Source organism: Lepidochelys kempii, chromosome 4, assembly GCF_965140285.1.
Source record: "Lepidochelys kempii isolate rLepKem1 chromosome 4, rLepKem1.hap1, whole genome shotgun sequence".
In the NCBI taxonomy this organism is placed as follows: domain Eukaryota; kingdom Metazoa; phylum Chordata; order Testudines; family Cheloniidae; genus Lepidochelys; species Lepidochelys kempii.
In genome coordinates, this window is record NC_136383.1 from 67228821 (window position 1) to 67254341 (window position 25521).

The 25521-nt window shown below is 40.7% G+C and overlaps 1 protein-coding gene across 2 annotated transcripts in view; it reads right to left on the reverse strand.

The window, feature by feature from the left end:
- SPOCK3 (SPARC (osteonectin), cwcv and kazal like domains proteoglycan 3) overlaps positions 1-25521 on the reverse strand; it is a 386051-nt gene that overhangs the window by 35607 nt on the left and 324923 nt on the right. For both annotated transcript variants that reach the window (XM_073341561.2, XM_073341560.2), the window contains exon 7: positions 1718-1837. In XM_073341561.2, coding sequence (XP_073197662.2) covers positions 1718-1837 — 120 coding nt within the window. The remainder of the gene's footprint in view (positions 1-1717; positions 1838-25521) is intronic.

The window sequence follows — 25521 nt, forward strand, 5'->3', positions numbered from 1 at the left end:
CTACATTATGTCTAAGAAAAGACGGGGAACTTACTGTATGGTGAGAATCATGGGCTACTATTCTCCAACAGATAACAATTGTTACTATCAGCTAATACTGTGCATTCTATGCTGGTTGCAATACAAAACTGTCTCATGTGGACTCTTGTGTTTCATCTGGAGTGCCTTCGTTAGATGTACAGATAGCTGTCCTGGACTCCATCTTACCCTGTGCACCAATGGAAGAGAGGGCCCAGGAGTATAAACTTAAGGGAGAATGCACACTCAGGGTTGGGGTGGATCCATGTATAAAACTAAGATCACTGGTTAGCTTTATGTTGCTGCTGAAAGCTGCAGCCATTAGCTGAACTATTGCAGAGTCACCTACTGCCCTGATACAATTATAACAGTTTCACCTTACTCATCAGTTGCATTTTCCATTGTATGTTGTTAGGATAGCTTAGGTAAAATTGTGTTGGTTCTATTTTGAGTGTTGATTATTTGTATTTTTTGTTCGGTAGGCAATCAAGGTATAGCCACAGGTGTCCATGTAGACATATATTCATACAAGTAAGAGGACTACTGCAGAGGGGTGACTAGAGGATTACCACCTATTTTCCCATCTCAGCTGGCACCCCCAAGATCAACATTATCCTTAATGACATGAGGAGCCCTGGCAAAAGGTACCTGTTCCCGAGTAAGTTGGGACGGAAAAAGGGGTTATACAAGTCACCCTGCTTAGCTCAGCTCCTCCCCTCACCACCAGGCTGAACAAACAAAGGCAGAAACAAACTCAACAGTTTAAAAATGCTAACAGTGAAGGGACCAAAGTAAACATTCAGGAGTGGCCAAGTTCCATTCAACATATATACAGGAGAAATTCATAGAGAGTTTGCTCTTCATGTTAATGTAGGGTACAGGTTTAATGCTTACAAAGTCTAATTTAACTCCGTACTGCAGTGTGACACCATGCTCAAGAGCTCTACTGCATGCTGTAATTGCCATTTTAAACAAAGCCCTTAGATAATTATGTAAGTTGATTTGTTGATGTTTTCTAAAACAAGAATTCTATTTAAATATTTAAGGTAGCTAAAACCAAAATGCCTCCCCTACTATTTCCACTTCATTAGCACTCCTGACTCTTCCTCTTTTGAAGTGTATCCTTGAAAACTGTTTTATTTTACATGCTTCTCTTTCATATGTTCTTCTGTGTCAGCATCCACTGTGACACCAACTGGAGGTGATGGGCTACATATAATTAAAAGCTTGTACACAGCAGAGCTTTCCAACGATTGGGTAAGTTGCTAAATGGCTCCCTCAGCGGAGCAGTTACTTCCTCCCTTTTCCCCTCCTTATAGAGCAACTAATTATCATGATCTAGCAAAGTATTTCTGCCGTATTACTAATAGCAATCAAACCTTGGGCTAAATAATAGCTTTGTGAGTGATAGGTTTCATATAACTCTCTCATCAGCCACTGTTTTGCAAAACAATAGTCCTTTTTAGAAACTTGAGGTGAACGTTTGATGTCGATACAAAAGCATAGTTCTACACCCTAAGAAGAATCTCAGTAAGAAAATTAACTTTTCAAAGTTATAGATTACTGTTTCTATACAGGTTTGCTGTATAAAGCTTAGTTTTAAGAGTCACTAGAATAATCAAAGTCTCATTAATGGAAAAACAAAAGTGTGGAAAAGTAGCAAAGAGAATATCAAATATCAAAAGAAGAAATCTCTTACTACTTCTTTCAGGCCTTTGTAAAATTCTAGTCTTCTTGGTTTGGATTCCACTTTCATGAAGTGCCTTGAACCAGTCTCTCAGTCTGTTTGCAACCTCCCTGAATTCCAGGTCACTGCATACTGAAATAAAATATACAAAGTTCTTTAGTTATGTATTTTTTTTTTACTGTATGATAAATGCAATCTTTCAAATTATGCTAAAAATTGAAAAGTGAAAAACAGAAAATGCAACATGTGGTCTATGGTTTCCTTTTCTCTAGTAATTTCCATGTTCAGTATTTAATTAGACATTCAAAATATGACTTTTTTAGTATAAATAATTTTATAAAAATAATTTTCCAATATATCTTGCATTTATCCAGTTCTACTCATCCAGATGATACCCAAGTACTTTACAAACTACTATATATCCACACAGATCTACACAAAGGAATCACTCTATTCACCTGGAAATATATCCGTTTCTGGGGAAAAAAGTGCAGCTATTTAACAGCATTCACTTTAGGGCAGGAAGTGAGGAAGAACATCAAATCTAACAAACTGTAGGTGAGAATTGAGGGAGGCAGGATAGCGTAACATGGAAATAAACCACTCACACTCCTGAGAAAAGTGTCAAGGGATCCTAATGACCACAAGTTAGTAAGACCTTGGCTTTAGCATGATATCCCAAAGACACCTTCAATAGCCCAGCATTCTCTAAAATACCAAGCTAGAGCTGTTTCATTTATACTGATTCAATAGGAAGAAATAGCTACCTACTAAATAAACAGTCACCAGGATCATTTCCCTGGAGGTCTTCATCCAACCACAAACCCACAAACTAAGCCCAAACTTACTTACCTTTTGAGAGCTGATAAACTCCAGACCAAAGCAGAAATCATTTGTTAAAACAAATTGTTTTATTTGCATTTTGTATATTATTTTGCAATCCAAGAAACTTGGTGGTAAAGTCTAATGCACATTTTATTTACATGGATGACAGTCTGGACGTTTTGTTTTTGATTTTAGAGTAAAACTGAAGCATGTCAGTATATCAGCGAAGACGATGATTTCTACAGGGACAAGTATCTGTATATTTGTTTATTCATCTTTGCTCATAACATAGCTCTGAGACTTTAGTTTTTCTCATGAATGACTTTCATGTTGAATTTGTGCACATATTTACATATATTATAAACAAACTGGAGCTTATTATAAAATCATGTTTTGTTCCTCTTTTGTGTAACTTACACAAAATCAGAATTCCTCATCTCAATATGCAACACGAAACAATTCTGGTATTGGCCTATGAGTGGGTAAGGTAAGCTCAAAATGAGCCAGACCTTTCTAGTAGAGTGAAAATGGGCTCCTGAGCCAAGATTACACGTACATAAAATAATCACATAGGATATTTTAAATTAAGATCTGCTTTGGCCAAACCTACTGCTGGTGACAGTTCAATACAAGTATTATACATCTATGTGGCAGACAACACAGATCCTTAATTTATGCTGTACTACTTGGGAAATATTGAAATGAGCTTCCTTTCTCCCACTGGCTGTATGGCAGGTGCGTGTTTGAAAAAGAAATTGGGTGGAATCAATTTGAAACAAAGTGTTTTCATGATGGGTGATGGTGCTTGTCACTAACTCTTGGGGAGGCAACTGCTGATGTATCAAGGCTCTGGCTCTGTTAAAGTCTGTTGGGTTTTAAATAATGTGTTCTCCCCCCATTCCTTTGGATAGCCCTGATGTTGCAATTTTTTACTAGTCTAGTACTTCCTTTCACATTTTTCAAAACAAAATCTTATGTTAACACTAGTGATAAAATCTTGGCATCAATAGCAAGGAGCCCATAGTAATTCCATGATGCTGTCAGTCTCCACAGATCCCATGGGTACCCTTCATTCCAGAAAAGCAGCCTGGGTGACCATCTGTATCTGATCAACTCCTACCCCAAAGATGTAGCGTCTATATCTTATTTAGTATAGGTGTGAAAAGAAGGCAGCATCTCCTTGATGTCCTTGGCTCCCAGCTCTGAAATGGAACTAAAACTGAGTACCCCGGGGTTGGGGAACACTGCTGACTGGAAGTGTGCAGAAGTGAGAGGAGGATAAATCTTTTGCATCTATAAATGTATAGATGGCTGTGAGCTGATCAGACTGATCCTGTCCCACCCTAGACTCATCTTTTACCCATGTTATAATAGTTAATGCTAACAAATTTTGGAAGGGGAATTAAACTTTATGCTTCAAGGATTTAACCAATTTCTCATTGTTAGAGATCAGGATAAAACAATGTGGAGGGCAGATTATCCCACATTTGCCTACTGCCCAGTTCCTTACACCTTTCTCTGAAGCATGTGGTACTGCCCATTTTGGGGGACAACATGACAATTCCTGTTTCTATGTCTCAAATTCAACACACACACACACATTTTGAGGAGCATTATGGGAGGGGTGATGGTGGGAGGAGGAGAAATACATCCTATATGATCTTAAATTAGGGCCATTCTTATAATATAAATTAGTACACTTTTCCAAACTTTATTGTTCCATACTGAAACTTTAAATGATGACTTGGACCCAGAATAGAAAAAGAGAATGAAAAAATGATAATTTTTGTTACTAATTTTAATTAGTTGGATTATTGTAAAATGGGACTAGATCGTCATCTTCAAAAATCAAGGCGATGCAAAACAACCTGATTACAAATTGTCATTTGCCTATTTTATGCCCCAAAGCTATAGTACTGGAATCAGCTCTCAAGCACTGCAGGTAATTACATTTACTACATTATCAATTTAAATGCACTGTGTATATTTGGTTCATGACATTTCTAATATGTCAAGTAAAAGCAGATGTCTTTTATATGTGAAATTTACAAGAAAGATACAGCGGAACTTCACTAATCTGCACACTTAATAATTTACATGGAAAAAATTGTGGTGTCCTCATTTCTCAGCAGAGAGAGCTGTAACAAGATCTCATATTTCAGTACTAAAACATCAGCATTTTAAATAAATACTGTAATCCGTAGTTCAACTATTAGCATATAAACATGCAATTTAAATAATAGAACTGGATGGAAAATCAAAATCTTTCCCATGACAAATTTCAAGCAAAATATTTTGATTTTCCAGAGAATGTTTCAAAATGATTCAAAATGAACATTTTTGTTTCATATCAACTTAGTGTCATTTCATTTTGTTTTTTGGAAATAAAAAAAAAAAGTTTTTTCCTGTTGTCATTTTCCAAGGCTCCCTCCTCCCCTATTATCTCTCCCTTCTTAAACTTTCCCATTGGGAAAGTTCAATTTCAATTTGCTCACTATTTCCCAAAAATATTTTGCAAGATTTTCCTATTCCTGACAACAAAGCAGTAGGAGAAAGCCAATTCACAAACAATATGTGGTATTAAAGAGGTGTGGCACATAGGTGTGATAGTAAAACACTTATCTGAACATTCAGTTCTTTTGAGCAGTTCAGCATTATACAATTTCTAGAAAAGTGTATAACATCCATATAAATTTTGATTACTGAAAAAAATGCCAATAATATATTTTGAGACAAACAATCCACCATTCACAAATTAAAACAGGAATAAGGAATTTAGTGGAACTTGACATCTTGCATGCTGGAAAACTGACAGAGTAGCAAACAGTTGTGTGGAAGTACATATAGAGGAACAGAATAGGTGAAGTAAAATAGTTGATTATAGCTATAGAATACATATGTATGATTTCCCCATGCTTTAGAAGAACAGACTTGCTTGTAGGGGAAAACAGAGTATACCTTGTTTTAGGAACACATAGGTTTTTTTTCATATTTAAGGGTAATAAACATTTTTCTGTCTACATCCTTACACAACACCGTGAGATCTGAATATCTCTTTACAGATGGACATCGGCTGATTTAAATTTCATATCACAAAGGAAGCTGGAATGCCTTAGAGATACATGTCACAAATGACTGAACAAAAACTAGAGATCCTTTGAGAGATCAAATGGTCACTCAGTCACTAATCTAATCACAAGGGCTAGGACCCACCAGAAACTAAGTCAGTGTAGGAGCTGATTTGGCTGACTATAGTTTGAATTCTGACTTACTACTTATGCTTAAAGTTTCTGACAAAAGATGGCAAAGCTGATCGGTGACCCTGAAGGACCTGCCTCGATAATGAACTGGGTGCAGTTGTAGTAACTATTTACCTATTCTGTCCTGCCATTTTATGTAGATGAAGTTAGTTTCACTTTTTAAAAACTATTTTTGCCAAAACAAAATATTTTTTAATATATATTCCTTGGGTTAGATCACAGCTGGTGTAAATCGGCATAGGTCAATAGAGTTACACCAATTTACACCAGCTGAGGCTTTAACTATGTGTGGGTACAATTCCTTGAACAAGAAACAATATCACAAACAAACTGCAAAGATACTCTTTTGAGTAATGGCAAATATTGAAGTCAGGTAAACCAAAGCGCTCCTCAACCAAGTAGTTAGTAAAGAAAGTGGGATAAAATCCTATAAAAATAGTTAGAGAGGTTAATTTACTCAATCAGGGTCTAACAGTCACTGCATGGACGGAGGGGTCCCAGAGCCCATGTTTCAACCTGAGCCCAGATGTCTACACTGCAGATTTATAGCCACACAACCTGAGCATGCAAACCCGAGTGAGCTGACATGGTCCAGATGTGGGTGTATAGTTGCAGTGTAGATATACCCTGAGACTAAGTTAGTATACAGAAATCTATGTAAATTTAAAGGGATCTGATTTTAGCCTTGTGAATCTAAATAAATAAATATAAAAGTTAAAGGAATCAAACTAACTATGAAGTGAATCTAATCTGAAGCAACAAACTATTTTCTAGTCTCCTCAGTGTGTAAGTTAAATAAACTTAGACTCCTTGTAGTCTTTTAGACTAACCTCTGAATCTGGCCTACAAATCCTAGGTTTTTATTTACCTTGAGGACTAATCTGAGTGCCTTTGAAGCTCCAAGAGTAGGTTATTCACAAGTGAAAGAGCTCTTCATTCTACATGAGATTTGTTGCGTGACCAGTTCTTTTATATGGTATTGTACGGAAGCTTGTCAAATCCATTTTAAAATTATTTGCAAACTATGTTTTTGGAGTAAACTTAAAAAAAAACAACCAGAAATCAAATGAAATGTCAGACTTTCATAGCACAAAAGCATAGATGAGGTACAGTAGCACAATCAAAAAAATTCAGTATTACTGATTTAACAGACATAATAATGGCTAAAGCTAGACATCCATACTGATATTTTGTAATAAAAATGATTTATAACCCCCCCAAACATGTTGATAAATATACTGACATATTGCCTAATTTCACTTTACAGTGCTTCATATAAGAACTTCTGTATCTTCTATTCAATGCTATTTTGTAATTCATTGCAGGAAAAGATATCCCTGCATATCACAGAATAATACCATAGACTGCTTTTTCTCACTTATTTCTCTAGAAAAGGAAGACTACAACTGATGTAAAGGGTAGAGTGCACAGTCTTACTACCTTTTTGACTACGCATTTTGACACGGACTTCAAATCATTGATCACATACTATTTCTTAAATAATACAATATAACAGTACCAAGCAATTTTCCTCACAACCTTATACAGACTTCATCTTCTGCTGTACTGCAGTACCGGTGTATGCCAGAAAAAACACATGGTCAGTTTAGATGAGCTATTACCAGCAGGAGAGTGAGTTTGTGTGTGTATGGGGGTGGGGGGGGATGTGAGAAAACCTTGATCTATGCAGGAAATAGCCCGACTTGATTATGTAAAGAGTTGTCACTTTGGATGGGCTAGCACCAGCAGGAGAGTGAATTTGTGTGGGGGGGTGGAGGGTGAGAAAACCTGGATTTGTGCTGGAAATGGCCCACCTGTTGATCACTTTAGATAAGCTATTACCAGCAGGACAGTGGGGTGGGAGGAGGTATTGTTTCATGATTTCTGTGTGTATATAAAGTCTGCTGCAGTTTCCACGGTAAACATCTGATGAAGTGAGCTGTAGCTCACGAAAGCTCATGCTCAAATAAATTGGTTAGTCTCTAAGGTGCCACAAGTACTCCTTTTCTTTTTGCGAATACAGACTAACACGGCTGTTCCTCTGAAAAATGTTCATTAATGTAATTTATATGCAAGTGAACAGTGAATGGGGGCAGAGTTCCTGGAGTGCTCTGCTTCATTAACCACACCAATTGCACGATGCACAGTATAGACGTTGTAGAAAAAAATTATATAATATTGTCTTATAAATATTATGTGATCCTAAGAAAATATTGTACTAAAATTTTAACATAGGCATTGTCTTATTTCTGAATGCTTAATGTGCAACTATAACATTTTATTTATCTTGGCCTTTTGAACATGGAATTTGTTTTCTTAAAAAAAAATTCCATCGTGCTGTCCTATAAAAGTGTCTCACAGAACTAGTCAGATAATACAGGTTTTTTCCTGTAGAGAATTTCAACTTTTTGGCAAAAATTAAAAAAAAAAAAGACACAACCAAATGTTTTGATTCAGAAATGTCACTGCAGCGTCATGGGAGTTATATTTCAGATCCCTCATATTCCCATTCTCCTCAATAGTCTTGGTTCCCTGGTTGGACTGCATCAACGCGTGAACCACCAAAAGTCTCGCGACTTGATGAAGGGACGCAGTGCTGTGGCAGTGGCGACTGTGCATATGGGATATATAGTCTGACTTAGTAGCTTGGCCCATAGAGAAGAATGAAGACATGAGGAAACAAAACCACTATTCTCATGATACACCACGGCCACGTTTCTGAATCAAAATATTTGTTTTTGGCCAAAATATTTTGGGTGCTCTGATATTTGATGAAAAAAAATTTCTACGCAAAGCAGATTTTTTTTTTAATGAAAAAATCTGTTTAGCTGAAAATCCATTCTCCTGTGACAAGACAGTTTTAATGGAAAAATTTTGACCAGCCCTTGTGTGCTCTTAGGATATGATCCAAAAAGCACTGAAATTAAGGGAAAGAATCCCATTGACTACAATGACTTTAGGTTAGGCTCTGAGCACTTAAGGTAGAGACAGACACACACTCTCTCTCTGAAGGATTTCTTAACTTAGGATATTAGTAAAAAGTGTTACAAAACTGCATACAAACTACTGTACATGTGCAAAATGTGACTGTCAAACCCTAATACCTTGGTCATATCAAAACCAATTTTTCTGTTTCTCTGCCATATTTCAACCTTCTATTCCCTTCTATTTAGGGATGTATTTTTTCATTTCCCCCCCCATTCAAACACCAATGAACAAATTTTGCTTAAACTTTCCAAAAAATACCCACATTTAGTCAGAGCTTAAGTCTATAAAATTTTAACCCAAAAAGTGAGTTTGAGAAAGTCATAAGTGACCAAAATGAAAACAACTAGGTAATCGTAAATATAGATGTTACCATCACTCCCAGTAAATTAGCAAATTAGACTGCAGAAGAAAACCCTAACTAAAACCTCTTAAAGTTACAAAAATACCTCCGGACCCATTGGAAGTTTCTAAATATTCTGAATTTGTTTCCTTGGTGTTGGTTTTTCTATGTCTTTCTCCAATACATCTGATACAGCTCTTCCCGCATGCCACAAGCACCCATTCCCTCACACAGCACAAACGTTTGCTAAGCAATGTATAAAGCTATATATCGGGGTCGGCAACCTTTCAGAAGTGGTGTGCCAAGTCTTCATTTATTCACTCTAATTTAAGGTTTCGTGTGCCAGTAATACACTTTAACATTTTTAGAAGGTCTCTTTCTATAAGTCTATAATATATAACTAAATTATTGTTGTATGTAAAGTAAATAAGGTTTTTAAAATGTTTAAGAAGCTTCATTTAAAATTAAATTAAAATGCAGATCTTATCAGTTTAGTGTGATCCTTGCCCTTGCTTTTCCCTGCTGAGTTTTCCAACGTCTGGCATGTATTTGGATACTTTAAGCTGCACATAGGCTTCTGAGTGATCAGTTGTTAACTGGCTCCGAGGGGGACAGAGGACAGATTTCATGTGTGAAAATACCTGTTCACACAGGTATGTGGATCCAAATGCTGAAAGCACTGCAAACGCAATTTTCTTCAAACAGTTACATTTCACTGGCAGGGACGTCCAGCAGGTGAAAATAGAGGCCCCATGATCTCTCTCGGTAGCTTCAAGTGCACTCTGCAGATCTCCAAACTTTGATGCCCACAATTCTGAGCTTTTTAACAGAATGAGCTGCATTTCAAAATCTTCAACACCCATCCACTGAAATACAGACAAATCCAAGTCGCTTTTCTTCAACTTTTCAGGTTTAATTAGAAAAGAAGGCATTGGGCCAAATCACTGGAAATCTTGAAATCTAACAAAGTTCTGATTCCAGTTCTTGCATGTACATTCTAATCTCTAATCTCAGCGCAGTGCGCTGTTCCATGTGGCGTGATAGTGAGGTAGGCAGCAAATCAGGACTTAAAAATATCCCAGGACAGTGGCGCTAGAACAATGTTTAAGGTGGGGGTGCTGAGCCAGTGGGCCACAGCTGGGGGTGGCTGAAGCCAGTACCCTAGGCCAGCAGCGGAGCCCCTGGGACCGGTGGCTGGGACCCAGGGCCAGCAGCGGGCTGATCGGGGCCAGCGGATGGAATCCCAGGCCAGCAGCGAAGCCCCCAGGACTGGTGCCAGGATCCGGGCAGTGTGAGAGCCACTGAAAATCAGCTAGCGTGCCGCCTTCGGCACGCATGCCATAGGTTGCCTACCCCTGCTGTATGTTGTAGCTGGGCCAGTTTAATGTTTTTGAGGTGTGTGCTGTAGGTATATGCTTGATCAAGGGTATGTTATATGCTGAGTAACCTTACTAACATGTCTCTGCATTCTGGAATATGTTTAGGTGGTACTTCTCTTACAAATGATCTTTTTCTGAAGAGATATGCTACTGAAATGATATCATTGGTCTGCATTGATTTAAAATAGGTCTAGATGAGGTAATTCAGATCTATTCAGACTATTATTTCACCTGATAGAGTGGCAGATGAATCTTTAATGGCAAAAGACAGACAGTAAAGGTTCTGGAAGGTTAGACAGTAATCAAAAATGCATATTATATCAGACAAATCCATTCAGGAACCTGCCAAGAAGTGCTTCTGCTCTTGTCTAATACCAAATGCAAGGCATTTCTGCTATTACAAACAATTCTAGTAGCCATTAAGAGAATTAGTGTGGGGTGAAATAAAGTCACCAGCTCAAAGGTTACTTTCTTCTGCTATCTTTTGACGTAATAAAAACTGACTGGTTTTAGAAAACCAACATATATAGCTATGGAACAAATGAAGGAATTTGAAAACTCATAAGTACATGTTCTAGAAATATCTTTATAATAAATATTATATAAATGTTAAGAGAAACCAAATGTTCAATTTGTTTTCATATACAGAAAATGGTAGAATTTGTGTTGGCATTTGAATATAATTTACTGATTGGAAGCAGAATATCTGAATATGCTAATCAGTGTATATTCCTCCGCTGCATTTTCAAATCTGGAGCTAATGCTAATTGAGAGAGAAGTAAAAATAGGGATACTGAAAATTATAAAGAGAAATAGAACATATATTTCTGAAACAGTGTGATGGACTAAGTTTCCTTGCACATTTAAAACAAACAATCTCTTCTTTCTGGAATAATATGCAGGAAATTATTTATATTAATATAGGCTACATGACCAAAATATAAATTTACTGCACTAAAGTATATGAACATTGAAAATATAATAGTTTTATATAGTAATTTTTATGAATTACTTCAAAAACTTCAAAAAATCCAAGGGAAATGAATACCATAAAGTAGCCTAACTGGGTAGGAAAATAAGGATTCAATTTTTGTACTCTGTACTAGCTTACAAAGCTGAATCTGTTCAAGTGAAAGGCAACCTCCCAGGAGGCAGAGGTTGGATCTCTGCTGTTTTCAAAAATTAATACTGGATGCTTAACTTCCATCAGGACATCCAAAGAGAAGAGCACAAGAGGCTTCAGTTTAGTCTCTACTTCAAAGGCCAGAACCTTTGACAGCTGTGAGGAACACCAGAAGGGACAAACCTCAAAAAGCTATTAAAGTCCATTTTAATTAGATATGTAAAATGACTATTTCCCTATATACAGAACAGAAGACAGTAGAAGAGTGGTAATATAAATAATAATATATAGTAAGCACTGAGCCCTTAAATCGGGAAGTACCCCTCCATAGAGCATTATCCTAAAATCCAGTACTGTGGTGCAAGAAATATATGGGGTCATCCCTGTACATCAGATCCATGTGATTCGCTCTCTCACTATATGACACACTATTCTCCTTAAAGGGTAGAAAGTCGGTCATATGGCCTGTGCTGTTGCTCCTGCTTTTATACACAGTACCTCTGATGGCCAACATTTGGAATGTAATATAGTGCAGCACCCATGCAGTATCAGTATCATTTAAGGGTGTGATCCTGAAAAGACATGGATATGTGTTTAATCTCAAGCAGATGAATGAACCCACTGAAATTAAGCATGTACATAAGTATTACCACTCGTAAATTTGGTAAACATTTAATTCACTGTACATACACAAACTGAGGAAAAATATTTCCATCAATAACAATCAAAATTTACAGATAGGCAAAGTAAGAAAAATGCTGTTTAAGAATTTATGAGAGTTAAAATCCAGTGATTCAGACTTCTGAATTAGATTTGTTACAAATAGACTAGTGAATGACGGGTAAAGTAGTATGATTTTTTCATTTAAGGATATTTATTCCGTATATTTTGGCATGTGATGTTGACATTTGTATTTTTAACCATTGATAAAGCTTTAACATTTGGATCTCAATGTCTACTGTCATTAAATAATTGCCTGACCCTCCCATTATTTCCCACAAATGTGAAAATTTAAATGGATAAAAATGGAGGGGGGGGAACTTAAAATCCACAATTTTACACAACTGTGAAAATGTAAATTGATAAAAAAAATTAAAAATTGCTTAAAAATAAACATCAATGTTAGCCATAAAAAATATTTTAAAAATCAAAATCAAATTCTGACAAGCTTAAGTATATAGGATCCGAGCTTGAAACCTACTTCACATTTATTTTTGATTAGCAGTTAAAGTAATATTTAAGTGTGTTGTAACAGACATTTCCCCTTAAATTAAACAATGGATAAATTACTTCTGCATTACAGAGAATCATTTCTATTTTTGTATCATGTCTGTTGTAAATTAGGAGAACAGTATTTTCACACAGTGAACATGTCAGAAAATGACAATAAATTTGGCAGAAGTACAAAAAACTTACACTTGAAAATGAAAAATATGGCAATTGTTTTAGTCATTTTGTTCATAGCCATATTTGTTTAATTAGAATAAAAAGGCTGCAAATTGGAAAAGTTCACACTTATAATATTACTACTGTATTTTTATAATCCCACTAAACATATTGGCCATCTGTTACCTTTAAAGCCTATGGTTTCTGGAGGATACCTTAAAATTAACAGATAAAAGCATTTTGATTTCCTCACTATTTAACTAAACATAATGGATTTTCTACTCCAGTTATTCTCTTATGAGATAATTAATATAAATACTGCAGATATCATATCAGGGAACTACAGCTGCTTGTTTTTACTGCCTCAAATTAATGTTCCATACAGACACTCTGCTCTTGATTAACGTATCATAAAATTTAAAATGATTTAAATTAAATTACATATTCATTAAAATAAATCTGATCTTATTGTGTCCACACAATTGTTAAGGCCACTCAGAGTCAAATATCAGGACTAAGGCCCAGTACAACTCTCACTAAACTATATTAACTAAACTATACACACTAAACTATAATGCACAGTAGAGATTCATAACATGCAGAATTTATATGCCAAGATATTCTAAACAACTAAAATGTGAAAATGTGCTAAAAACTTGTAATGTCTGTTTGTTTGTTTTTTTAAAAAATACAATGCTCATTTCCTAATTTATTATCTGAAAGATGAAATACTGTAAGGTATATGCTGTCTTTTATTGCTGAAAGTTATATTCTCCTCTCTCTTATCATTCCCTATACCCAACCAAAGGCAGCTTCAGGTATGCTGAGGTACATATCAACAAGTTCATGGAAACCAACTTTTCCCACAGCAAACCTACTTTTCTTCCCTAACATTTATTTTTTAACAATATTGCTCCTCAACATGTAAGTGCTAGTGACCTTTCTAGGGATATGGGTCCACATTAGGCCTAAACAGACAATGGATTTAAATTGAGTTTGGATTTTTAGCATGAGTGATAAGCCCAAAGTATGTAAAAGGATAAGATCATGAGAAAAATAAGTTAGTTGTAGTGACCCTTAAAATACTAGTTATAAGATTTGAGTGACCCTAAAATTCCCTCATCTAGCTTTAGCGAAGGTCTGATAACTGACAATGACATCACCTGTTTGTCAGTGTATAAAAAAATACAGGTTCTCTAGGTTCTAGATTCTTTGTCAGTGCTTTTCCTTACCCCTCTGGAAAATGCCATGATGGCAAGGTGCCTCCAGGGCCTGATCTTGTTGTGAATATTTTGTCCAGTGCTTAAAACTAAATTGCTGTTAGGTGTAGAATATAGGATGACAGGGTCATGCCAGATGGCTAGAGGAGAGTGATAGAAGGTAGATACATTAGACCTAGATTAAGCAAGTCCCTTTTCCTCCGAGTAAGAAAATGGACTGTTCCAAACAATCAGGAAGTTGCTGGAACCAATTATGGTAGGCAAGCTAATTAGGACACCTGGAACCAATTAAGAAGCTGCTAGAATCAATTAGGACTGGCAATTAGGTACCTAATCAGGGTACCTGGTTTAAAAAGGACCTCACTTTAGCTAGTGAGGTGCCTGGGAGGAGCTGGGAGCAAGAGGCACACAAAAAGCTGAGAGTGAGAAGGCATACAGCTGGAGGACTGAGGAGTACAAGTGTCGTCAGGAGGAAGGTCCTGTGGTGAGGAGTTGACCTGGACTGTGGGTCCCACCAGAGGGGAAGGTCCCTGGCCTGTCCCGCAAACCACTAGGTGGGTCAGCAGAGACTGCAGGGATTGTTCTCCTCCTTTTACCCATGCTGGCCAGTGATGAGGTTAGCTGAGTGAACGGCAGGTTTGAGCCACTGGCAAAAGTGACCAAACTGAGGGCTTCCGTAAATCTCTGAGGTGAGCAAATCCACCAAGAAGCGCAGGACCCATCAAGGCAGAGGAGGAACTTTGCCACAAGGAGTATATGCTTTTGTTGTACACTGGGTGTAATTATTATCAACTGGCCTTTCAATTAACAAAGGAATGCTTGTGTGGAAACTGAGTCGTGATAAACCTTAAACTTACTAGGAAAATAATTTCCAACAAACTTTCACTAAGACTGATGGTAATTCCACTGTATTGTTTACAAAATTAAAAATTAAAATTAAAAAAGAAAACACAGTTACCTACCTTTTCATAACTGTTGTTCTTCGAGATGTTATGCTCATGTCCATTCCATTTTAGGTGTGTGCGCGCCCACGCACATAGTTGATTTCTGCCTTAGCAGTATCCATAGGGATGGCTGTGGAGCCCCCTGGAGGGGTGCTCCGATTGTACGGGGAGACTTTGGCAAATCAGTAAAGTGCCTGAAAACAGTATGGCTTATTGCTAAAAGCAGCCAAGTCAGCAGGCTGTAAATTGGCCATTCTCCACTCTCAGTTTGAACAAGGCAGGAGGGGAGGGGAAGTTTTAGGTGCCACAGAAAGGGCAGCTTGACCCCACATCCTTCCTGATAAGAATTGTGTTGAAGTGGCTGATAAATGCATTTTCGAAGAGCAGTACGTGCCCCAGGAATGTCTATTGGGGCCTCAAGGCTGCAAACTCTGGAAAAACCCACACCTGGTTAATCAATAATCAGAAGGAACCTCTTGCTTGAAACTATTGAAACTGCTTACTTAACAAGTTTTCTTTAAGTGACATGTCATTCTATTACTAATGTATAAATAAGGGGGAAAAGTTTGAGGTAGTTAGACTCTTTTTGGACTCTCCCTCTGGATACATCTTGCAGTCCCCACTGGCAGATGGAAGATTTGGCCACCGGAAGCCTGCCGCTGTGCCACTTGAGAGCCACACTCAGCTTCGGGTTGTTATCAAGGGTTGGGGTATCAATTATCAAGGGTTGGGGTTGTTTTACTAACCTTTTGCGGACATGTGTTAGTGCTTGAGACTAAGAAAAGTTTAGCTTTAACTGAAAGCACTCTTGTGTTGTCCTGTTTGTACAACCATCTATCGGTCGGACGGCCTTGTCTCCCCTGATTTATTTCCTGACACTACCTGGCACATAGTAAAAGTTAAGAAGAGCTTAGGGTTGAAAGAACCCCGGGTAACAGAATTTGGAGGCCCCAGCGAGGAAGCGGTAGAGAGAAAGGAGACGGATGGTACAAACAATTTGTAGTTTGTCCATTGTAATAGGAGGTAAAAGACAGCAGGGTGGGGTTGCTTCCTACAAGTTCCTGTGTCACAGTTTGCGAGTTAATTTACGGATACATTCCGTTACTGGGACTCAGAACTCAGGCTGATTGCCTGCTCGAGTGGAGAAATTATGTCCACAGACAGGGGAAACAACTGGAAAGAATGAATAGTTGAACATGATGTTGGGAAACAGCTTGACAGATTTTGTACAAGAGTATGGGGGTAATGGACTCTGGAAGTCCGGTGCCTTCACTGGCCCCGAAGCCTTCCTGCAGCTCCACAAACAATGGGATATCTGGGTTAGTGCAGGAAGCTGGGGAGGTCCGAATGGTAGGGCAAAGAAAAAGACTGCTTTGCAGGGGTTGTGGATGGTTGCGACAACACTGGATCAGGAGATAGATCGGTTAAAAGACCAGGTGCAGGAATTGGAAAGAATCAGAGCAGAAAAGGAAAGTGAAGTGATTAATTTGAAGGCAGAATCTGATGCTCTCAGAGCTATGTCTCTGACACAAGCAGCACAGATTGTCGGAATGCAGAAGCAGGTATGTGACTGTGAGTGGGTCAGTAGTAAGTTGCAGGAGGAAGTGTCTGAGTTGAAACAGCAGACCATGGAGAGCAAAGCTGCAGTCAGAGCCCTTTTGAAGGATTCTCAAAGAGAACCCAGGCAGACCATGGGGAATGCCAGAGACAGATTTGTGCCCTTAAGGCTCAGTTGGGAGAGCAAAGGGGGATCGTGGCAGCGATCAGAGGGAATTGTGGCTGGGAGGAAGACATAGAATCAGAAGAGGATCCCAGTGCATGCCCCCCTTATTGCAATTATGAACTGACGGACCCTGGTGAGTTCACCCTGGATCCCATCGGGCAGTCTCCATATAGCCCCCTACGGGAATCACTGGAAGAGCTGCAAAGGCCTCCTCCAATGGCCCACATAGTCAGTACCTCTGTCATAAAAAGGGGACCTCAAGGAGGTCAGGGAGGAACAGAGGAGCGGGTGGAGACTAGACCCTTTACCCCTGACCAGGCTAGGGCAGTAGGGAAATCAGTTGGCCCGCTGAGTAGGAGCACAGCCTTAGGGTGGATGGTAAGAGTATCTGGCATGGCTGGATTCACTCCAGCTGATGTGGCAGCTATATGCAGGGAGTGTATGTCCCCCGAGGATTTTGCAGGGCTCCCTTATGATATGCAGATGGGGGCCCCACCCGGAGCAGAATGATACAGAGAAGTATATAAATGTGCAGAGGGAAGTAATACACACCTTCTTTGCGGGAGAAAGCCCTACAGTTATATTTCACCAGGAGAAGCAACAGGCCGAGAGTAGAAAATTATGTAGCCAGAAAGAAATTGGCATGGAGACATTCTCAGCTGACAAATGTCACTAACCCAGAGTTTGCAGCCCTCCCTTTCAAGCAAGCTTTAATCCAAGGATTTCTCCCTTTAATTCATATGGCCTTAGTGGGTATGGATCCGGCAGCAGTTGGAACAAGAGATCTTGAGGATAGAGCAAAGCAGGCCTATGAGGTCCAAAAGGATATGCACCCTCCTAAAAGGAAACCTGATAAGGTGGCTGCTACAGCCCTGTCAAATAGCACACAGGGAAAAGAAAAAGGAGACAGACCCCATAAGGGTCGAGGCAGAACCCCCGACCCATGGTGTGGGGAAATTTGGAAGCGGCTTTTAAAATATGAGCAAAAGGAAATGATAGACCGACTGCCTACTGCTGAACTCCTAGCGAAACTGGCAGAACATGAACTGGCTGAGTATCAAGGAAAAAGCGCCAGTGCACCACTGATTGCTGCCCTATAGGGAGGCCAGGTGCCCCAGGATCCCTCAGCTGTGGCACACTTAAACAGTGATGAGTAGGGGAGGGTCACGGTTTATGTGAAGTTTGCAGGAGGGGCGTTTGGACAGAATTTACTAGTGGACTCAGGTGCCACCTACTCCCTAATTAGTACCCAAATAAACACCTGTTTGGACATCCGGCTGGAGTCAAAACCTTATAGGGATTTAATGAGGCACAAAGCATTGTCCCCTTCTGTAAAAAAATCCCATATATTGTGGAGACAAAGAAGAGCCAAGGGCAATTTGGCTTGATGGATTTGGGGGGGAGAAGGTATTCTAGGAATAGATGCTCTGAGGGAATTGAGAGTGCTAGTTGATTGTGCTAACAGGGTTTTGTGAGAAATGCCTCCTTGCACCCCGTGGGAGCCTGTGGAGATTTCAGCCTGCTATCAAATAGCAGTGATGTGGAGCACTCTGTAAATAACTGTCTATCATGTGCAGCCAATAATGCTGATCCCAAAATAATCAAAGGACCTCTGAGACATCAGAGAAATAGAAAGACCATGGGCCCGACTGCGAATTGATTTTATTGGGCCCCTACCCAGGACCACAAGGGGTAATCAGTATTGTCTGGTGATTGTTGATCCCTTTACTAAATAGATTGAGGCTATCCCTACTTGAAATAACACAGCTCAAACCACAGCTCGGGTGCTCACTGAAAAAGTAATAACCAGATGGGGCACCCCGAGGGAAATAGATTCAGATCAAGGGCCCCACTTTATTGGGTAAATCACAAAAGGAATCTGCCAAGTGTTTGGGATTAAACAAAGGCTACATAGAGCTGGACACCCCCAAAGTTCAGGCCAAGTGGAGCGAACTAACCGTACTCTCAAAATGGCTCTCAGCAAAGTAGTACACCAGCAAGGGAAAGATTGGGACACCAATTTAATCGGTCCCTATGTTGTCTGAACCAATGTCAAAAAGCAATTGGTTCTTGACCCTACTCACTCCCTCAAAAAGGTCATTCTAGACCTAAGTTTGATAAAGGTCTCAGTGATAGAGCCTAAGTGTAAGCAATTTGTTCCGCCCTTATTTGAAGTTTAGAAAAATTGGATAGAAACACACAATATTCCCAAATCAGAAAGTTCTGGCAGGGAAAGTAGAAGGGTAAAAAGAGACTTATGGGGATCAATTGGAATGGGAGGAGCAGTCCTTAACAGCATTAATGAAGAGGTGCTTGCAAACAAGATGAATGCAAAGGGAGCTCACATAAAAGATTTGGCTACACCTATTAGGGTCTCATTTGAGCAATTAAGCTCTCTGGAATTCCAAATAGCAAATATCTTAGAAGAATGGGGAAAAACCCAAGAAGAAGACCATCACCGCCTCTTGCAGGCTGTTGGCACTCTGCAAGCTAACACTTCTTTAGCTATGGCATGTATGCAAATGCAAGTATGGATGATTGATGTAGTAAAAGATATGCTCACTTCATCGGATGCATACTGTGGAAAGTGTAGAAGATCTTTTTATATACACACAAAGCATGAAAAAATACCTCCTCCCACTCCACTCTCCTGCTGGTAATAGCTTATCTAAAGTGACCACTCTCCTTACAATGTGTATGATAATCAAGGTGGGCCATTTCCAGCACAAATCCAGGGTTTAACAAGAACATCGGGAGGGGGGCGAGGAGCGGGAGGAAAAAACAAGGGGAAATAGGTTACCTTGCATAATGACTTAGCCACTCCCAGTCTCTATTCAAGCCTAAGTTAATTGTATCCAATTTGCAAATGAATTCCAATTCAACAGTTTCTCGCTGGAGTCTGGATTTGAAGTTTTTTTGTTGTAATATAGCAACTTTCATGTCTGTAATCGCGTGCCCAGAGAGATTGAAGTGTTCTCTGACTGGTTTATGAATGTTATAATTCTTGACATCTGATTTGTGTCCATTTATTCTTTTACGTAGAGACTGTCCAGTTTGACCAATGTACATGGCAGAGGGGCATTGCTGGCACATGATGGCATATATCACATTGGTGGATGTGCAGGTGAACGAGCCTCTGATAGTGTGGCTGATATTATTAGGCCCTGTGATGGTGTCCCCTGAATAGATATGTGGGCACAGTTGGCAATGGGCTTTGTTGCAAGGATAGGTTCCTGGGTTAGTGGATCTGTTGTGTGGTGTGTGGTTCCTGGTGAGTATTTGCTTCAGGTTGGGGGGGCTGTCTGTAGGCAAGGACTGGCCTGTCTCCCAAGATTTGTGAGAGTGTTGGGTCTTCCTTCAGGATAGGTTGTAGATCCTTAATAATGCGTTGGAGGGGTTTTAGTTGGGGGCTGAAGGTGACGGCTAGTGGCGTTCTGTTATTTTCCTTGTTAGGCCTGTCCTGTAGTAGGTGACTTCTGGGAACTCTTCTGGCTCTATCAATCTGTTTCTTCACTTCCGCAGGTGGGTATTGTAGTTGTAAGAATGCTTGATAGAGATCTTGTAGGTGTTGTCTCTGTCTGAGGGGTTGGAGCAAATGTGGTTGTATCGCAGAGCTTGGCTGTAGACGATGGATCGTGTGGTGTGGTCAGGGTGAAAGCTGGAGGCATGTAGGTAGGAATAGCGGTCAGTAGGTTTCCGGTATAGGGTGGTGTTTATGTGACCATCGTTTATTAGCACTGTAGTGCCCAGGAAGTGGATCTCTTGTGTGGACTGGACCAGGCTGAGGTTGATGGTGGGATGGAAATTGTTGAAATCATGGTGGACTTCCTCAAGGGCTTCTTTTCCATGGGTCCAGATGATGAAGATGTCATCAATATAGCGCAAGTAGAGTAGAGGCGTTAGGGGACGAGAGCTGAGGAAGCGTTGTTCTAAGTCAGCCATAAAAATGTTGGCATACTGTGGGGCCATGCGGGTACCCATAGCAGTGCCGCTGATCTGAAGGTATACATTGTCCCCAAATGTAAAATAGTTATGGGTAAGGACAAAGTCACAAAGTTCAGCCACCAGGTTAGCCATGACATTATCGGGGATAGTGTTCTTGACAGCCTGTAGTCCATCTTTGTGTGGAATGTTGGTGTAGAGGGCTTCTACATCCATAGTGGCCAGAATGGTGTTATCAGGAAGATCACCGATGGACTGTAGTTTCCTCAGGAAGTCAGTGGTGTCTCGAAGGTAGCTGGGAGTGCTGGTAGCATAGGGCCTGAGGAGGGAGTCTACATAGCCAGACAATCCTGCTGTCAGGGTGCCAATGCCTGAGATGATGGGGTGCCCAGGATTTCCAGGTTTATGGATCTTGGGTCGTAGATAGAATATCCCAGGTCGGGGTTCCAGGGGTGTGTCTGTGCGGATTTGATGTTGTGCTTTTTCAGGGAGTTTCTTGAGCAAATGCTGTAGTTTCTTTTGGTAACTCTCAGTGGGATCAGAGGGTAATGGCTTGTAGAAAGTGGTGTTGGAGAGCTGCCGAGCAGCCTCTAGTTCATATTCCAACCTATTCATGATGACAACAGCACCTCCTTTGTCAGCCTTTTTGATTATGATGTCAGAGTTGTTTCTGAGGCTGTGGATGGCATTGTGTTCCGCACGGCTGAGGTTATGGGGCAAGTGATGCTGCTTTTCCACAATTGCAGCCCGTGCACGTCGGCGGAAGCACTCTATGTAGAAGTCCAGTCTGCTGTTTCGACCTTCAGGAGGAGTCCACCTAGAATCCTTCTTTTTGTAGTATTGGTAGGGAGGACTCTGTGGATTAGTATGTTGTTCAGAGGTATGTTGGAAATATTCCTTGAGTCGGAGACGTCGAAAATAGGATTTTTTTTCCTACCGCCCCCCTCTCCTCAGACGTTCTTGTTAAACCCTGGATTTGTGCTGGAAATGGCCCACCTTGATTATCATACACATTGTAAGGAGAGTGATCACTTTAGATAAGCTATTACCAGCAGGAGAGTGGTATTTTTTCATGCTTTGTGTGTATATAAAAAGATCTTCTACACTTTCCACAGTATGCATCTGATGAAGTGAGCTGTAGCTCACGAAAGCTTATGCTCAAATAAATTGGTTAGTCTCTAAGGTGCCACAAATACTCCTTTTCTTTTTGTGAATACAGACTAACACGGCTGTTACTCTGACACCTATAATCAAGACTCAGAGGAAATCATGGTCTTTGTTTTGCTAATGTCCCAAGCAGAAATAAAATGGGTTTCTCCCATTGTGGCTTTAGGCCTCAATATTAATCAGACCGTAATGGAACCTATCGACCACAGAGTGTGGGTGGTGAAAGAGGATCATAAACGGAAAATGGTAGAATTGGGAGCCTGTTTAGAGAAATCTGGAATTGGATTTGAATGTAACAAAAACGCCCTCCACCCTCAGGATGTATGTTTGGAAGTAACTGAAGGAAAATGCCATTAGGCTTTAACCCATTTGTAAGTAACAATTCTGTGTTTGTGTATCTAGGAAATCATTGTGCAAGTCTTCCAAGTTGGTGTCCTATGTTTCTTGTTAACTTTGTGCATAAAGTAAATCATAATCCTTATGAGAATAAATGTTTCTGTCATATTGTGGCAATTGGGGGATGTGATTTTGAATTTCATGTACCCAAATTGAAATATAGTCAGTTAAATGTGTCTTATACTTTGTATTCTATTGTAAAACCTGTGCCCCTTGGAATGGATTTAACTGCTTTACAAACATTGCTTGTACATCCTGATTTACAGAACCAGTTACATACTACAAAACAGGAAGGGCGCAGAGTCATTGTTACTGTGCATCATAATGCCAATGAAATTAAATGGGTATTTGCAAGAATTGGCCAGGACCTGTCGCACCACTGGTGGGAAGTATTATTGGGATGGTCCCCCACTGGTACAGGTGTCCTGAATTTGGCCCTACACCCCATCATAGTAATCTTGGGCTGCCAAGTAGTAGTGGTTTTTGTTACCAGCCTAATGACATGCTGGATATAGCACAAAATCCGGCAATTGCAAGTCCCCCGACAGATGAGTCAGTGGTTACTGCCACCGGCACTTGTACCCCCGGGTAAGGAACATATTGAACTTGTCGCACCTCCCTCAACTGGGAAAGGAGGCTAAGGTGATTGCTTGTCAATTGCTGTGCTGGTGTGCTAAGTATGGGATTCCAACAAGAAGATAATTTGCTCAGTCTCGGCTGAGAGCCTTGAGCTTTCATTGGATCTCAACTCAAGTGCATCCAGAAAAGGTGTGACAGCGATCATGTAAAGGTCCCCTTGTGGAAAAGGTGACCTTTAAGGAGGGGAAACTGTACGGGGAGACTTTGGCAAACCAGTAAAGTGCCTGAAACCAGAATGGCTTATTGCTAAAAGCAGCTAAGTCAGCAGGCTGTACATTGGCCATTCTGCATTCTCAGTTTGACCAAGGCAGGAGGGGGGGGGGGGGGTTGGGTGCCACAGAAAGGGCAGCTTGACCCCACATCCTTCCTGATAAGAATTGTGTTGAAGTGGCTGATACATGCATTTTTGAAGAGCAGGACGTGCCCCAGGAATGTCTATTGGGGCCTCAAGGCTGCAAACTCTGGAAAAACCCACACCTGGTTAATCGATAATCAGAAGGAACCTCTTGCTTGACTATTGAAACTGCTTAATTAACAAGTTTTCTTTAAGGGACATATTCTATTACTAATGTATAAATAAGGGGGAAAAGTTTGAGGTAGTTGGACTCTTTTTGGATTCTCCCTCTGGATACATCTTGCAGTCCCCATCGGCAGACGGAAGATTTGGCCTCCGGAAGCCTGCCGCTGTGCCACTTGAGAGCCACACTCAGCTTCGGTAATTATCAAGGGTTGGGGAAGTTTTATTAACCTTTTGCGGACATGTGTTAGTGCTTGAGACGAAGTAAAGTTTAGCTTTAAGAGAAAGCACTCTTGTGTTGTCCTGTTTGTGCCAGCCATCTATCAGTCGGACGGTCGTGTCTCCCCTGATTTATTTCCTGACACGACCTGGCACAGAGTAAAAGTTACCAAGAGCTTTGGTCTGAAAGAACCCCAGGTAACACCATGCGGCGGTATAACAGGTGCCACCGGTCCTGCGCCCTCTCAGTGTCTTCTTGCCGGCAACTCCGACAGAGGGGTAAGAGGGCAGGAAATGGAATGGACCTGAGCAACACATCTCGAAGAACAAGACCAACACCTTTGTCCACAATAAAAGTTACCAAGTTACCAAGTAAAAGTTACCAAGAGCTTTGGGCTGAAAGAACCCCAGGTAACACCATGCGGCGGTATATCAGGCACCACCGGTCCTGCGCCCTCTCAGTTTCTTCTTGCCGGCAACTCCGACAGAGGGGTAAGAGGGCAGGAAATGGAATGGACCTGAGCAACACATCTTGAAGAACAGGACCAACACCTTTGTCCGCAATCCAACAGGTGAACCATTTCCAGTTGGCTAGGTAAGTTACTCTGGTGGAAGACTTCTACTCTTGCATGCTTAGTCACACAGCAGTCAAGCCGTCAGATGTAATGCTGCTAGGTTGGGGTGCCAAAGACTGCCGTGGTTCTGGGACAACAGGTCCGCATGGAGCAGTAGCTGGAAGAGGGTCGCCACCGAGAGGTCCAGCAGAGTGCTGAACCAGTGTTGGCGTGGCCATGCCGGTGCTATGAGGATGACCCTCGCCCTGTTCTGTTTGATTTTCATGAGGACGCTGTGTAGCAACGGCACCGGAGGAAAGGTGAACATTAGAGCCCCTGACCACAGGAGCGAAGGCATCTGACAGGAATCTTCTGTCCATGCCCTCAATCGTGCAGAAGATGTGGTATTTCCTCTTCTGCCAGGATGCAAACAGTTTCACCTGGAGAGCTCCTCACCTGTGGAAGATGGAACTGGCCACCTCTGAATGAAAGGACCATTCGTGGCGAGATGAGAACGTAGTGCTGAGGTGATCTGTCAAAGCGTTCTTGGTCCCTGGAAGGTGAGCAGCTACAAAATGGATGTTGTGCTGCAGACAGAAGTCCCAGAGCCAGAGGGCTTCCTGGCAGAGAGCAGATGACCTGGCTCCACTCTGTCTGTTGATATAGAAGACCATAGCCATGTTGTCCATCAGGACCTGGACTATCCTGCCGAATACGTAAGGCAGAAAGGCTTGTCAGCTCCCTGACATTGATATCATAGAATCATAGAATATCAGGGTTGGAAGGGACCCCAGAAGGTCATCTAGTCCAACCCCCTGCTCGAAGCAGGACCAATTCCCAGTTAAATCATCCCAGCCAGGGCTTTGTCAAGCCTGACCTTAAAAACCTCTAAGGAAGGAGATTCTATCACCTCCCTAGGTAACGCATTCCAGTGTTTCACCACCCTCTTAGTGAAAAAGTTTTTCCTAATATCCAATCTAAACCTCCCCCACTGCAACTTGAGACCATTACTCCTCGTTCTGTCATCTGCTACCATTGAGAACAGTCTAGAGCCATCCTCTTTGGAACCCCCTTTCAGGTAGCTGAAAGCAGCTATCAAATCCCCCCTCATTCTTCTCTTCTGCAGGCTAAGCGATTGCCTGGATATGCATGGAGCGATTGCGATTGGACCAACGACCTTGAGTGTTGAAAGTG